Source organism: Physeter macrocephalus, chromosome 18, assembly GCF_002837175.3.
Source record: "Physeter macrocephalus isolate SW-GA chromosome 18, ASM283717v5, whole genome shotgun sequence".
Classification (NCBI taxonomy): domain Eukaryota; kingdom Metazoa; phylum Chordata; class Mammalia; order Artiodactyla; family Physeteridae; genus Physeter; species Physeter macrocephalus.
This window is the reverse complement of record NC_041231.1, coordinates 42,538,391-42,555,089: the sequence shown is the minus strand read 5'-3', so window position 1 is coordinate 42,555,089 and position 16,699 is coordinate 42,538,391. Positions and strand designations below refer to the sequence as shown.

The 16,699-nt window shown below is 43.3% G+C and overlaps 1 protein-coding gene across 3 annotated transcripts in view; it reads left to right on the top strand.

Annotated features, from left to right (window-relative positions):
* Window positions 1-16,699, top strand: part of RBM6 (RNA binding motif protein 6) — a 109,138-nt gene that overhangs the window by 74,175 nt on the left and 18,264 nt on the right. For 2 of the 3 annotated variants that reach the window (XM_024123776.3, XM_055080128.1), the window contains one exon: window positions 11,733-11,807. In XM_024123776.3, the coding sequence (XP_023979544.1) occupies window positions 11,733-11,807 (75 nt within the window). Of the gene's footprint in view, window positions 1-10,628; window positions 10,796-11,732; window positions 11,808-16,699 lie in introns of all 3 variants that reach the window. The other variant, XM_007113955.3, reaches the window with a different exon arrangement.

The following is a 16,699-nucleotide window of genomic DNA, read 5'->3' as shown; positions in this document are numbered from 1 at the left end:
AAGATTTATGTATTATTTATTTTATTATTTATTTTTGGCTGTGTCGGGTCTTAGTTGAGGCATGCGGGGTCTTTTGTTGCAGCGTGCGGGCTTCTCTCTAGCTGTGGCATGCGGGTTTTCTCTTCTCTAGTTGTGGCGCGGAGGCTCCAGGGTGCGTGGGCTCCAGAGCAATGTGGGCTCTGTAGTTTGCGGCACGCAGGCTCTCTTGTTGACGCGCACGAGCTCAGTAGTTGTGGCGTGCGGGCCTAGTTGCCCCGCGGCATGTGGGATCTTAGTTCCCTGACCAGGGATCTAACCCGCGTCCCCTGTGTTGGAAGGCGGATTCTTTACCACTGGACCACCAGGGAAGTCCCTCTCTCACTTTTTAAAAAAAATATAAATTTATTTATTTTATTTTTGGCTGTGTTGGGTCTTCATTGCTGCTTGCCGGCTTTCTCTAGTTGCGGCGAGCAGGGGCTACTCTTCATTGCAGTGCACGGACTTCTCATTGTGGTGGCTTCTCTTGTTGGGGAGCATGGGCTCTAGGCTCCCGGGCCTCAGTAGTTGCAGCACAAGGGCTCAGTAGTTGTGGCTTGCAGACTCTAGAGTTCAGGCTCAGTAGTTGTGGCACACAGGCTTAGTTGCTCTGCGGCATGTGGGATCTTCCCGGACCAGGGCTCGAACCCGTTTCCCCTGCATTGGCAGGCGGACTCTTGACCACTGCGCCACTAGGGAAGCCAGCCTCACTCACTTTTCTTAAGTGTGGTTTATCATTTTCTCCTCTCTGGCTCACATCCAGCTTTGTCCCTTGTATGTGCTGCTCACAGTGCACTTTATACCTGGTGAACTGTGTCACACAATTGACCTCTTAGCATAAACTTTCTCACTCTCCTTTTGTCCCTCTTCACTTCTGGCAATATTAAAGAACACTTTCCATTCTGTATTTCTCCTGATAAGAATTTCAGATAGAGATATGTGCTGCTTATTTGTTGAAAACTGTACTTGTTTGTTGTCCTAGTGCTTTAAAAAATAATCTTCATGAGAGCATTGCTAGGTTTTGTTCACCACTGAACCCCCCCATGCCTAGTCTGCTGTGAGAAAATAGTTGTTGTTGAATAATGAATACATAGCCTGTTCTGGCTACTGATTTGGGGGGATGAGGAGGCAGTAGGGAAAGGGTAAAGGCATTTTTTAATCTATAAAACTCTAGAAGTCTTTCCACAAGAAGAAATAATCTTAGTGTATTGAACTGAAATCTTTTGGAGAGGAGCCAGCTGTGTTGTAACGTTAACCATCTTCAAATGCCAAATTGGTTTGCATTGCCTGACACATAGCCTTTTGATAGAACAAAACATGAAGTTGGAAATCTCCTAAAAAATCTAGACATGCCTGCTATTCTGTGTGCTAGAAACCTCAAGATGCTTCCTGACACTGCTCAAGGCTCTCCCCTTTTTAATGTGTTTTTTCCCCAGTTTTTCTTATAAAGAGGAGAAATTTGCAATTATATGATCACTTATCTTGGTTATTTTGGTGGTCTTCAAACAAATACAAGGGATGCCTTTTAATACACTGGATGGTGTATCTTAGGTCTTGAGAGTGTTTTAAGGCATCCAAGGGTTAAGTCTCTGTTATATTTCCAGGGCATACAGGTTTGACCAGGAGGGTTTCTTCATGGCCAGAGGCTGTGCCTTTGTAGCACTTGATAGTACCTCTAGCTAGGATAGTGTTAGAGACCCACTGGCTTTGTCTTCTCCCAAACTCCTGGATTACCAGAGATTTCTGCCCTATGCAGAGATCATTCCCTCATTCTCTATACGTATCTGTTGCAATGGCAGCCATGATATTACAGCTCAGCAGATGTTGCTTCCTCAGTATGGACTAATTTAATGTGGGCACATCTTCCATGTGAAAAGCCATCCCTTGTTTTTATTAGGGGCTGAAGTTTGATAATTCTGTTATTTGCATGTGAGAATGAGTAGACCTAAGAGTTAGGAGGACTTCCCTGGTGGCACAGTGGTTAAGAATCCACCTGCCAGGCTTCCCTGGTGGCGCAGTGGTTGAGACTCCGCCTGCCGATGCAGGGGACGCGGGTTCGTGCCCTGGTCCGGGAGGATCCCACATGCCACGGAGCGGCTGGGCCCGTGGGCCATAGCTGCTGAGCCTGCGCATACGGAGCCTGTGCTCCGCAACGGGAGAGGCCACAACAGTGAGAGCTCCGCAACGGGAGAGGCCACAACAGTGAGAGGCCTGCGAACCACACACAAAAAAAAGAATCCACCTGCCAATGCAGGGGACACGGGTTCGAACCTTGGTCCGGGAATATCCCACGTGCTGCGGAGCAACTAAGCCCATGTGCCACAACTACTGAAGCCCGTGCGCCTAGAGCCTGTGCTCCGCAACAGGAGAAGCCACCGCAATGAGAAGCCCACGCACCGCAACGAAGAGTAGCCCCTGCTTACCGCAACTAGAGAAAGCCTGGGCGCTGCAATGAAGACCCAACACAGCCAAAAATTAATTAATTAATTAATTAATTAAAAGAGTTAGGGATTCAGCTTGTTCCAGTGGACCTTTTCTGACTTGAAACTTCCATTGTTAGTCTTACAGCTTCTGTCAGAGTGGCATTGGGTCTACAGCTTTTTGACTAAGCAATAAGGAATGGTGGGTGGTTACTTCCACTAAAATGGCAGTTGAACAGTGAGTGTTCAGAAGTCTGGCAGCTTTGTATTTTGTTCACCTTTTCAAGGCCCTGTTTCCGCAGAAAGTATGTTAGCAGGGTTCTCTGAAGTGTCTGAGCCCAGGACACTGAAGCCAGAGAGGCTAATAGGGACCACCTTCAAGAGAGCTAAGATTCTTGGGTGGGAGGTAGTAGATAAAGAGCCAGGAGAAATCATCTCTTTTCAATGGAGAGGCCAGAAGAATAGCTGCTGGTTCTTTGGAGGATGCCTGGGGAATATTGTGCAGCCTTTGTGGTAGGCTCAGCAGTGTGGCCTGTGCAGTCTTAGGACTTGTGGGCCTCATCTGCTCTCTTGGCTGTTCCTGCTACCTCCAGTCGTCAGCTCTGTAAGAAAAAGAAATGAGAGAGAAATGGTTTGAACGTTATTCAGCAAACAAAGCAAAATAAGAAGCTGTATATTTTCCGCATTGATTTTAGCAACTTCCTTTTTCTTCCCCTACAGTCACTCAGGTTAGAGACCTAGACAATGAAGCATGAGTATATGTTGAATTTAGGGTCCACTTTTCCCAGAAGAAAAGAGCCAGGGGATCTAGAACAATAGTCATCTTAGAATATGAAAGAATAAAATGGAAGTTATAGAAACCTGAATTCTGAAAGGAATTCTGAGGATATCAGTAAGATATGTTCAAACCTAATTTTCTACTTTCACTAAGAACTAGATGATATCTTTATTTGGAAATAAATAATTGAATAATCAGGGTAATCTTAACTGAGGTCTTTATAAACATTGGCTGAAACATTGTTCTAAAACATACAAAATTATAACAAACTGAAAGTTTCAAAAATATTTGCATTTTAGTGGTTCACAGTTGTTTGATTATTCTAAGCACTGTTAACTGGAGCTTGTAAATTGTTTCTTTATGGTAAGATATTTGTGGTGAAGGAATTTGCTGAGTGCCCCATCTGCCTGGCATTCTCAGTCTCTGTAATAGGACCTCATCTTCTCACAAGGAACGAAAAGACTTTTGGCTGTTTTGATTATTTATTTATTTGCTTTTTCATTTATTTATTTGTTTGTTTATATTTTGCCTCTTTGTTTTTGACTCAAATGACTCTTAGAAAAGAAGTTTCTCATAGATCCCCTGGTAGATGAGTCTATCCTTCCTAAGTCTTCCGGGACCTAAGTTAATGAAGTCATCTCCAAGACTGCAGATCACTGATTTTCTTTCACAATGATAGAGGCATTTTCTGGGATCTTACTTTAAAATACGCGAAAGAATGGCAGGGAATGGTGGTGGAGTAGGTGGAATATATTCTCAGCACCAGATGCCTGTGTCGTCAGCGCCTGTATTATGTTTCTGGAACAGAGACCTTACTTCCACCAACTCTGAGCCTGGTGAGTAGGGCCCAGTGAAACACAGGTCAGCCATACTGCTTCAAAGAGCACAAATAAGGTTTTAGTTTTAGCAAGAGGTGGGTTGTGTCCTCTTAGGAAATGACAGATAAACTGGTCAGGCAGTAAACAGTGTTATTAAGGAGCATTTTAGAAAACATGTTTGTTGTGCTTTTGTCTGGACAAGAAAAGATATCAGGATAAGTAGCCGCCCAGAGGGCAGTGTCTCCTTGCTCCTCAATCTTTTTTTTTTTTTAACATCTTTATTGGAGTATAATTGCTTTACAAGTGAATCAGCTATACATATACATATATCCTCATATCTCCTCCCTCTTGCTTCTCCCTCCCACCCTCCCTATCCCACCCCTCTAGGTGGTCACAGAGCAGGGAGCTGGTCTCCCTGTGCTATGCGACAGCTTCCCACTAGCTATTTACATTTGGTAGTGTATATATGTCCATGCCACTCTCTCACTTCGTCCCAGCTTACCCTTCTCCCTCCCCATATCCTCAAATCCATTCTCTACATCTGCGTCTTTATTCCTGTCCTGCCCCTAGGTTCTTCATAACCAATTTTTTTTTTGGTTCCATATATACGTGTTAGCATACAGTATTTGTTTTTCTCTTTCTAACTTTCTTCACTCTGTATGACAGACTCTAGGTTCATCTACCTCCCTACAAATAACTCAATTTCATTTCTTTTTATGGCTGAGTAATATTCCATTGTATATATATGCCACATCTTCTTTATCCATTCATCTGTCAATGGACACTTAGGTTGCTTCCATGTCCTGGCTATTGTAAATAGAGCTGCAGTGAACACTGTGGTACATGACTCTTTTTGAATTGTGGTTTTCTCAGGGTATATGCCCAGTAGTGGGATTGCTGGGTCGTATGGTTGTCCTATTTTTGCTCTTCAGTATTAATTGGACCCTCAAGTGCTATTCTGTTTCTGGTGGAGTTTCCATCAGGACCTCACCTCCTGGTTGCTCAGAGGGCAACTCAGCTTCTGTTGGGTGAAAGGCCATTCTAAGCAGAGGGTACAAGGCAGTCAGTGGACCAAGCTAGAGTTGTTGTCAGTGGACCAAGCTAGAGTTGTTGTCAGTGGACCAAGCTAGAGTTGTCACAGAGCATTCTGTATACTTCCTTCAGGATTTTTGGCCTCTACTTCCCTCCTTCCTTCCTTTCCTTTTCTCTTTCTGTCTCATTCTGGTTTTGGCATTTGGGGATACTGAGTTTTACAAGATGTTTGAACTGTAACATATCCTTGTACCAGAAGGAATGAGCCTAGCTGCTCTGCAAAAGAGTTCTATAAAAACTACCCTTTTGGGCTTCCCCGGTGGCGCAGTGGTTGAGAATCCGCCTGCCGATGCAGGGGACACGGGTTCATGCCCCAGTCCAGAAGATCCCACATGCCGCGGAGCGGCTGGGCCCGTGAGCCATGGCCGCTGAGCCTGCGCGTCCGGAGCCTGTGCTCCGCAACGGGAGAGGCCACAACAGTGAGAGGCCCGCCTAGCACAAAAAAAAAAAAAAAAAAAAAAAAAAAAACTACCCTTTTATACTGAGGGGAATGACATATGGTCAGCCCTCCATATGCACAGGTTCTGCATCTGCAGATATAGAAGGCCAGCTGTACTACACCATTTTATTTTGTTTTATTTTGTTTTATTTTATTTTATTTTTGTATAAATTTATTTATTTTTGGCTGCATTCGGTCTTTGTTGCTGCATACGGGCTTTTCTCTAGTTGCAGCGAGCGGGGGCTCCTCTTCCTTGTGGTGCACGGGCTTATTGCTGTGGCTTCTCTTGTTGCGGAGAATGGGCTCTAGGTGCACGGGCTTCAGTAGTTGTGGTTCGCGGGCTCTAGAGCGCAAGCTCAGTAGTTGTGGCTCACGGGCTTAGTTGCTCTGCAGCATGTGAGATCTTCCTGGACCAGGTCTCGAACCCCTGTCTCCTGCATTGGCAGGCGGATTCTTAACCACTGTGCCACCAGGGAAGCTCTACTACACCATTTTAGATGAGACTTCAGCATCTCTGGATTTTGGTATCCATGGGGTCCTGGAACCAATCTCCCACAGTTACCAAGAGATACGTCAGTTTTAAACCTGTTATTTTGTTCCTCTTGCTTTACTCTTTCAGCAGGTCCATTTGATTGTTGTTGGTGTTGAAATTCCTGGTAGTGTACTTACTAGCAGCCCTCTTTGTCTTAGACACAGCACCTAAAGTAATTGTAGGTGCTTTATTTTTTTGTGTGTGTGTGGTATGCGGGCCTCCCTCTGCTGTGGCCTCTCCCGTTGCGGAGCACAGGCTCCGGACGCGCAGGCCCAGCGGCCATGGCTCACGGGCCCAGCCGCTCCGCGGCATGTGGGATCCTCCCAGACCGGGGCGCGAACCCGGTTCCCCTGCATCGGCAGGCGGACGCGCAACCACTGCGCCACCAGGGAAGCCCCTGTAGGTGCTTTAAGAACATAAAGAGCACCTTGAGCAGGCCAGTTGGAGGATTGGCAATGCTATCAAGAAACAGAGTCTTTATGGCAGTCTCTCTAAAAACTCCCTGTGGGGCCTTTGCCTATGAATTTCTTTAGACTTACCTTGTGCACCATTTCATCAGAAACCACCTCTTTTTTTTTTTTTTGGCTGCATTGGGTCTTTGTTGCTGCACGCAGACTTTCTCTAGTTGTGGTGAGCGAGGCCTACTCTTCATTGTGGTGCACAGGCTTCTCATTGCGGTGGCTTCTCTTGTGTAGCATGGGCTCTAGGCACGCGTGCTTCAGTAGTTGCAGCATGTGGGCTCACTAGTTGTGGCACGCGGGCTTCAGTAGAGAAGCCATCTCTTTAGTGTGGCAAGTATTATGAATTGGCTGACACCCTGGAAGTTTAAAAACAAAGAAAAGCAAAAAAATAAATAAATAAAAAATAAAAACAAAGAAAAGCAATATGGTGAAAAGAAAACCTGACATTCAGTCCTGTATAAGTTGCTAACTAGCTCTATAATCTTGGGCAGGGTGCTCCATGTATCTCAGCCATACTTTCCCATATGGAAATAGGTATTATATATGTCCTATCGTGAGGATTTATCAAGATGACATTTGTGAAGAATGCCTTTATAAACTGTAATTGCTTTGTGAATAAAGATTACTATCTCTGATAGACAGTATCATTTCTCAGCCACCAGTAACTTGATTCTCCCATCCTGTGTTTGGAAGAAGCACAAATCTACAAAGAGGGCTTGCTCATTTTTCAGCGTGAGTTGTATTCACAAGGCTCACATACTTTCCCCCTGCCTTTGATCCTGTCTGTCTGCCTCTCTCTCCATACTTGAATGGGGTGATCTTTTATGTCACCCAGCAATCATATTCTCAATACAGAGTATAACTGTGACTGTGCTAGTGGGAGATCTTCAGAAAAGATGCAAATCTGCTGGCCAGAAATGTTCTTTTCTTTCCATTTTCTCTTGTACCTCCCCAGTACCTTAAGAATCCTTGAGCTTGGTTATAAACCAGCTGGAAGTTACGATAGAGTCTCAATTCTCTGACCCAAGTCCTTTTCACAGGTTAAGAGTCACAAAATGGAGTTATGAAGTCTCCAAGTGCAGCAGGTGAAAAGGGAAATGGAAATGTGAATGTTGAATTTAGCAGCCCTCAGACCCAGAATACGCTACTCTCTAGTGTCCCTGAGGTGGAGAGTAAGGACTTGCTTTGCTGTTCAGGAGTGTGATTATCTCTCGCTGCTTGCAGCTTCTTCACATTAAGACCCTTTGAAATATACTTAGGGATGCATATATGTGACTTTGTCAAGTGAGAGCTTTGGGCTTGGGAGGATTCTAGCAGGTTTTAATCTAATTTACGCCTAATCTAATACGACTGAGAAAGGGGGTGTCCTTGGTTTTACTTTCAAATATATGGTGGTACATCTTTAGAAGCCAGATGTGGTTAATCAGACTTGTCTTCATGGTACCTTTGCTTCAAGTGGCTTAATAAATAACCCAATAATTCAAATGATGAATAAAAATTCTAGTGTGTGAAGGTGGTAGGTAATAGACAATTAAAAGTGGTCAACCAAAAAGTTATGAAATCATCCTACCCACTTATTAGTCCAACTCCCCACAGGTTGTTTCCCTAGGAGACACTGGCATATCTTTACTCTATGAAATCTGAACAAAAGACCTGGCAGGAATGGGGAGGAGTACAGTATAAGTCACGCCTGTGCTTGGTACATCTGGGCAGCTGCTGTATGATAACACCTGGGGAATCAAATCATAAATCAACCTGATTGTTCTCATTCGAGTTTTTTGTGTCTGTTTATTTTTTTTTTTAGAATTTTTTTAAAAACATATTTATTTATTTATTTGTTTTGGGGCTGCATCGGGTCTTAGTTGCAGTGGGATTCTCCACTGCAGCACGCAGGCTCCTCGTTGTGAGGCGTGGGCTTCTCTCTAGTTGTGGTGCATGGGCTCAGTAGTTGTGGGGCGTGGGCTTAGTTGCCCCGAGGCAGTGGGATTTTAGTTCCCCCACTGGGGATCAAACCTGTATCCCCTGCATTGGAAGGCAGATTCTTAACCATTGGACCACCAGGGAAGTCCCTTGTCTGTTTATTCTTATTAAAACAATTGGCTCCTGGGCTTCCCTGGTGGCGCAGTGGTTAAGAATCCGCCTGCCAATGCAGGAGACATGGGTTCGAGCCCTGGTCTGGGAGGATCCCACATGCCGCAGAGCAGCTAAGCCCGTGCGCCACAACTACTGAGCCTGCGCTCTAGAGCCTTCGAGCCACAGCTACTGAAGCCCGCGTGCCTAGAGCCCGTGCTCCACAACAAGAGAGGCCACCGCAATGAGAAGACCCCATGCAGCTATAAATAAATAAATAAATAAATTTATTAAAAATCAATTGGCTCTGTTCTTCAATAGTGATGGGTTTAACAACCATTTTGTATTCTTTAGCAGTGGTGTCTGGTAGCCTCATTTCTAACCATGTGCAGATCGAAAAGAAAGGGCCGCCTTAGTTGTAGGGGACTCTGAGGAATAAGAAATTAGTGGTTAGGACTCTGCACTTCCGTTGCAGGGGGTACGGGTTCAATCCCTGGTCCAGGAACTAGGATCCCGAAAGCCTCGTGGTGCTGCCAAAAAGAAAAAAATCATGCATGCCTTTGTAACACATGAATTGAAGGTAACCTTCTCAAATTGATATTCTGTGAGTACTCCTAGCAGGGGGAGTTCCCTAGCCTCGACAGAAAGTCATCAACGGCTTCTGGAACATCATATTTGTTATCTGATAAGTATAACGTGCTCTTTGCCTTAGGAATTCCTGAGTCTACTGATGCCTCCAAGTGGTGCAATCAGAATTTGCAGTTGACTGCAATTCACAGTAGTGCCTTGTTCTGATGGCACTGTTCACTGTTCAAATGGCAACCCACATGTTTTATGGACTGGGTGTACAGGTGTACACGACAGCAGTACCTTCCTCTAGAGCCACTGTGTGCTAAAGCACTCCAGTCTTCCAGGGATAGTTGGATCCATTCAGTCTTTTTTTCATTCCATAACTGCTTATTAAGCTCCTTTTCTGTACCAAGTACTGGGCTTGGTACTTATAATAAAAGACCAGCAAGATTTAGCCTGGTTGATCAGATTTGGCCCAGCATTTGAAAACTAACACTAAGTGCTGTGATAAAGATACAGATTCTGACATGCAGTGACCATTCCCTTATGAAAGCTTAGTGTTTCAGTAGATTGAAATGGGGTGTGAAGTATTATCACCTGACAAGCAAGTAAGATGAAGTGAGTAACTAATCTGATGAATGAGTGACTAGTCCTTTTCTAGCACTTAGGGCTCGAAATACAGGTATTGAGCCCTAACTATATCCCATGCTAAGCGCTTGACATGTATTAATTTACTTAATCTTCATAACCACCTTATGAAGTAGGTACTGTTATTCCTACTTTACAAATGAGGAAACTGAAGCTCAGAGAAGTTAAGGACCTTGCTGAAGGTCATGGAGTGGAGGCAGGATGCAAGTTTAGGGAACCTGACCCAGAGTCCATATTCTTAAATGACATGATATACTGCCTCTGGGTGGAAGGGTATCATCTTGACCAACCTTCTGTATAGGTAGAGCTTGGCAGAGTGACCCTGACCCTCCCTGTCTGCAGAGCTTTTTCTCTTTCCTGGATTGGCTCCTAGAGCAGATTACCTATCCCTAAGAGTGAGCAGGAGTTGCCAAATGCAACAGGCAGTCCCTTATCTACAGCCCCAGAAGTGAATCTGCCTCTGCCTTTCACCAGCTGGGTAACCTTGCCTCTCTGAGCATGTTTCGTCATCTGTAAAATGGAGATAGTGATCATGGGATCATTTAGGGGTTAAATGAGATAACATACTTAACAGTTTCTGGCTCTGAGTAAGCACTTAAAAAATGTTAGCAAATTTTTATTATCATTGTCCTCTAGCCTTGAGAACAAACCATGAAACAGTTTCTCAGAGACCAGATTCTAGGAGTTAGGTAGGTGGGCAGGTTTTTTTTTTTGTTTGTTTTGTTTTCACAAGACAATAATTTTATTCTGTGTATTTCTCTTGACTCTTTTGGTGTGAAAAGCAGAGAGGTAAAGCATTATTTGACAGATGTATGGATTCAAGCAAGAAACTGAGGTCCAATTGCAAAGAAATGCCTTGTATAACTCAGAGCCCTGTCTGAGGAGACACAGAGGACCCTAGAGGGCGGAGAATGAACACAGCGCAGGGGCTAGTTCCAGAGTCGCATCCTCGGTTAGTTCACTTGCAAGTGTGGGTGAGGGTCCCTTGTCAGTAGGCAGAGATTTTTTTTTCCTCTGCTCTAACACGTATCTGCTGTCTAGTGTTTATTAAACAAAATTTATTTTTTTCTTGATGTGAAAGAATTCGTGTCTTGTCCAAAATGCAGAGGCAAAGGAGCTCTGTAACTGCAGGCTTGTTGAACCCCTTTTCTCACCTGTTCTGGTGCCAGGCTTTCCCAAAGTGCTTATTTGCCAATGGTTGCTCCTCAGTTCTCATGGCCAGCTCACTCTGAAGGCTCCAAGCCACAGTGATGCTGCTGCCACCACCGCCACCACCACCACTGCTGCCACCACCAGCCATTCAGTTTCCTGCTCTAAGGATGTGACCTGCCATGAAGCTTTCACATTCCTCTTTTCTTCCTGTCTTCGGTGTTGTACCTCTTTCTTTTGGTGCTTTTGCCATGCAGCAGTATTGCAAAAAAAGTTTTCAGGCACCAAAGTTAAGAGCCCTTACTACCTCGCCAAGGGGATTTGAGTTAGCCATGGAAAAGAAGATAATTGAGAGGGCTCCTGTGCCTCTGTGCTTCAGAAGGAAAGAGTTTGCTTCTTGACAGTGTGCTAGCTCCCTAGCCAGGTGGGGGACGTGCTGGGACTACATGACCTCTGGAGGAGTAGACTGGGCCTAGCCTGCCCAAAGACAGCGCCCCAACCAACAGGAGCCAAGGCTGAAGACTGATTTCACCTTCTCCCACTCCCTTTCCCTAAGCTTAAGCTTGCTCTGCCACACTGTCCCAAGTCTGTGGCTTATAACAGCCATTTCCTTTTGCCGATGAATAAGCCCACTCTTTGTAAAATGTTTCAACTTAGGGACTGGAAAGGCTCTCTGTGCTTTCCTGTCTCTTTGTTTCTCCAAAGGTTAATGTTGATGGCTTCTGTCTTTGTCTTTACAGGGAACTCTAATGATCCATGACAAAGAGGTCACCCTTGAGTATGTACCAAGCCTGGATTTTTGGTACTGCAAACGGGTAAGTGCCAAGAATTCCTCTCCTTAGAAGTAAGGATCCAGCATCACAGCTTCTCCATGTATACAGGAATGCTGCCTGGTGTAGTATGCATTGCCAAGGGCAAAGCTCTTCTTCCTTGGTTCACTTCAGATGAACTGGAGGTCAGGGCAAGATCATCTATAATTTCTGCTTCCCAGCTACTACTGCCTGTGGCCATAGAGGGTTCTGGGCCTGTAGTTGGAGACCTTTTCCCAAGGACACATGCCATGCTTTCTGTTAATTACGAACTGAAAGAAAAACAGTCCCTTGACTTACAACCTCTCCCCAGTTACCCTTCCTGGGGTAAAGAGGATTTATTAATGTTTGGAATGATGTATATAAAAAGGCTGGTCCTGTGAGAGGTACACATTTTGGGGGGATATTCAGGGGTTTCCAAGGATATAGAACTTTAAGTACCATGGTATTTTTCCTCTGTTCAACTTCATATTGTTCTTGAATGGCATATATAAAGATTTTAGGCTATACTCTTTTTAGAAGTCCAGTTTGATTGCAAATGAGCATGAAAATATATTTTGTCATTTTTCATTGCTACTATTTAGTTTCAAAAATAAGTTTGAAAAATCTATATAAAGTTTCTGAACCAAGATTCATTAAAAGTGTTGTGGAACTTGATAAAATTAAGTAAAAGCTTTAGCTTTACATTTTGGAATACAATTTGGATAGCTGTGATTGTCATTGACCAAAGTATTCATAGTTCATGCATGTAGTACCTTAAGCTGTCAGTTTAGGAAAACATTTAACTATTTTTTAAAAGGTGATGAAATACACATAACATTAAATTTACCATTTTAACCATTTTAAAGCATATAATTCAGTAGCCTTAAGTACATTCACAATGAAGTGCAGTAATCAACACTATGTCATTCTAGAACTTTTTCATCACCCTAAAAGGAAACCCCATATCTGTTAAACAGTCTCTCCCCATTCCCCTTTCCCTCAGTTTCTGGAAACCACTATTACTATTCTGTTTTTTATCTCTATGAATGTGCCTATTCTGAACATTTCATGTAAGTAGAACCATATACTATGTGACCTTTTGTGTCTGCCTTCTTTCACTTAGCATGTTTTCAAGGTTCCTCCATGCTATAGTGTGTATCAGTACTTCATTTATTTTTATGGCTGAATAATATTATATGGATATACCACATCTTGTTTATCTCTTCATCAGTTGATGGACATTTGAGTTGTTTCTACTTCTTGGCTATTGAGAATAAGACTACTATGAATATTCATGTGCAAGTTTTTGTTTGAAAACCAGTTTTCAGTTCTTTTGGAACTGCCCAGGAGTAGAATTGTTGGGTCATATGGTACTTTTCATTTTTTAACTCTTTGAGGAACCAATAAACTGTTTTCCACAGACAGCAGCTGCACCATTTTGCATTCCCTCCAGCAGTGTCTGAGGGTTCCAATTTCTCCACATCCTTGCCAACATTTGTTATATTCCTTTTTTTTTTTGATAGTAGCCATCAAACTATTTCACAACCACCAGCGGGTGTGAAATAGTATCTCATCATCATCATCATGGTGATGATTTGCATTCCCCTAATGATGTTGAGCATCTTTTCTTGTGTTTGTAGCCACTAGTATATCTTCTTTGGAAAAATGTTTATTCAAGTCCATTTTTGATTAGGTTGTATTTTTTTTCTTCTTGGAGTATAGTTGATTTACAATGTTGTGTTAGTTTCAGGTGTACGGGAAAGTGAATCAGTTATACATGTACTTATATCCACTCTTTTTTAGATTCTTTTCCCATATAGGCCATTACAGAGTATTGAGTAGAGTTCCCTGTGCTATACAGTGTAGGTCCTTATTAGTTAATCTATTTTATATATAGTAATGTGTGTATGTCAATCCCAATCTTCCAATATATCCCTCCCCTCTGTCTTCTTGTTAAGTTGTAAGAGTTCTTGGGAATTTCCTGGTGGTCCAGTGGTTAGGACTTGGCGCTTTGACTACAGTGGCAATCCTTGGTCGGGGAACTAAGATCCCACAAGCTGTGCGGTGTGGCCAAAAAAAAAAAAGAAAGAAAAAGTTGTAAGAGTTCTTTATATATTCTGGATGTTTATCTCTTATCAGATATGTGATTTGCAAATATTTTCTCCCATTCTGTGTGTTGTCTTTCACTTGCTTGATAGTGTCCTTTGATACACAAGGTCTTAATTTTGATAAAGTCCAATTCATCTATTTTTTTTAAAATTTATTTATATATTTATTTATTGGGGGCTGTGTTGGGTCTTCATTGCTGTGCGCGGGCTTTCTCTAGTTGCAGTGAGCAGGGGCTGCTCTTCATTGGGGTGCACGGACTTCTCATTGCGGTGGCTTCTCTTGTTACAGAGCGTGGGCTTCAGTAGTTGTGTCTCATGGGCTCTAGAGCACAGGCTCAGTAGTTGTGGTGCACGGGCTTAGGTGCTCCACAGCATGTGGGATCTTCCTGGACCAGGGCTCCAACCTGTGTCTCCTGCATTGGCAGGCGGATTCTTAACCACTGCTCCACCAGGGAAGCCCCTATTTTTTTTTTCTTTTATTGCTTGTCCTTTGGTGTCATGAAACCATTGCCAAAGCCAAGGTCTTGAAGACTTATCCATATGTTTTCTTCTAAGAAATTTATAGTTTTGGCTTTTATATTTAGATCTTTGGTCTATTTTGAGTTAATTTTTGTTCCGGGTATGAAGTAAGGGTACAGTTTCATTCTTTGGAATGTGGATATTCAGTTTTCCCAGCACCATTTGTTGAATTAACAATTATTTCCCCGTTGAATGGTTTTGGTACTCTTGTTGGAAATCATTTGACCATAGATGTATAGGTTTATTTCTATAGACTCAGTTTTATTCTGTTGATCTATACTTTTATCCTTATGCCAGTACCACACTGTTTTTTGTTTTTGTTTTTTTGGCTACGTTGGGTCTTCATTGCTGGGCATGGGCCCGCTCCAGTTGTGGCGAGCAGGGGCACTCTTCGCTGTGGTGCAGTGGCTTCTCCTGTTGCGGCACACAGGCTCTAGTCATGCGGGCCTCAGCAGTTGCAGCATGTGGGCTCAGTAGTTGTGGCTCATGAGGGTTCAGTAGTTGTGGCTCGTGAGAGCTCAGTAGTTGTGGCGCATGGGCCCAGCTGCTACACGGCATGTGGGATCTTCCCGGACCAGGGCTCGAACCCACGTCCCCCGCATTGGCAGGCAGATTATTAACCACTGCGCCACCAGGGAAGCCCACTACACTTTTTTTTTTTAACATCTTTATTGGAGTATAATTGCTTTACAATGGTGTGTTAGTTTCTGCTTTATAACAAAGTGGCTCAGTTATACATATACGTATGTTCCCATATCTCTTCCCTCTTGCGTCTCCCTCCCTCCCACCCTCCCTATCCCACCCCTCTAGGTGGTCACAAATCACCAAGCTGATCTCCCTGTGCTATGCGGCTGCGTCCCACTAGCTATCTAAAATATTTTACATTTCCACCACACTGTTTTGATTACTGTAACTCTTTAGTAAGTTTTGCAGTTGGGAAGTGTGAGTCCTTCGATTTTGTTCTTCTTTTTCAAAATTGTTTTGGCTACTCAGGGTCCCTTGCAATTTCATATACATTTGAGGATCTGCTTTTCCATTTCTGCAAAAAAGGCCGCTAGAATTTTGAGAACATTTTGCATTTTAATAGTGATTGCCTCTACGTCTTGGAATTATGAGTGATTTTCCCCTGTCTCTTAAACTTTCCATTATTAGCTATAATGCACACGTATTGTTTACTTTATAATCAGAGATGGAGGGAGCTAGCATTAAAGGGAAAGTTTTGAAGTCTATTTTCTGTTAACCAGCAGAAAAAAATGTTAATATCTGACATCAGAATTTTATAGCTGTTGCCAAGGCTGTTGCTTGAAAGAACAGAATAGCTTGGTTAAATTGTTCCCTAAAATGGCAGGCCACTTGTTCAGCTGTTTCAGAGGTACTTTGTAATTTCTGTGCTTTTCTGGAAGAGTTGAGGTGCCAACCCTGCATATGTGATCTTTGGCCTGATGTGAAATGCACTGACTTTTTAAAAAATTCATAGCAGTATTACTCATAATAACCAAAAAGTAGAAACAACCCAAATGCCCATCAACTGATGAATGGATAAACAAAATGTGGTATAGCCATACAATGGAATGCTATTTAGCAGTCAAAAGGAATGAAGTATTGATAGGTGCTACAACATGAATGAACTGGGAAAAAAACTATGCCAGACGCAAAAGATTAATTCTATAGGACTGGGGGTGAGAATGGGAGAGAAATCCACCAGGTTTCTTTTTGGGATGAAGAAAATGTTCTAAAGTTAGATTATGGTGATGATTGTATTATAGATATGCTAGAAATCATTGAATTGGAGACTTAAAACTGATGAATTTTATGGTATTTAAATTATACCTACTCAGGTTAGGATCCTGATTCCCCCACTTACAGCTCTGCTGTACAGTCATCCAACGGTATCTGTGGGGGATTGATTCCAAGACCCCCTGCTGAAATCAAAATCCACAGATGCTCAAGTCTCTTATATAAAATGATGTAGGGCTTCCCTGGTGGCACAGTGGTTGAGAATCTGCCTGCCGATGCAGGGGACACAGGTTCGTGCCCTGATCCGGGAAGATCCCACATGCCGCAGAGCGGCTGGGCCCGTGAGCCATGGCCGCTGAGCCTGCACGTCCGGAGCCTGTGCTCCGCAATGGGAGAGGCCACAACAGTGAGAGGCCCACGTACCACAAAAAAAATAAATAAATAAAATAAAATAAAATGATGTAGTATTTGCACATAACCTAGGCACATCCTCTCATGTACTTTATTTATTTATTTATTTATTTATGTTTTGGGGTATGCGGGCCTTCCTCT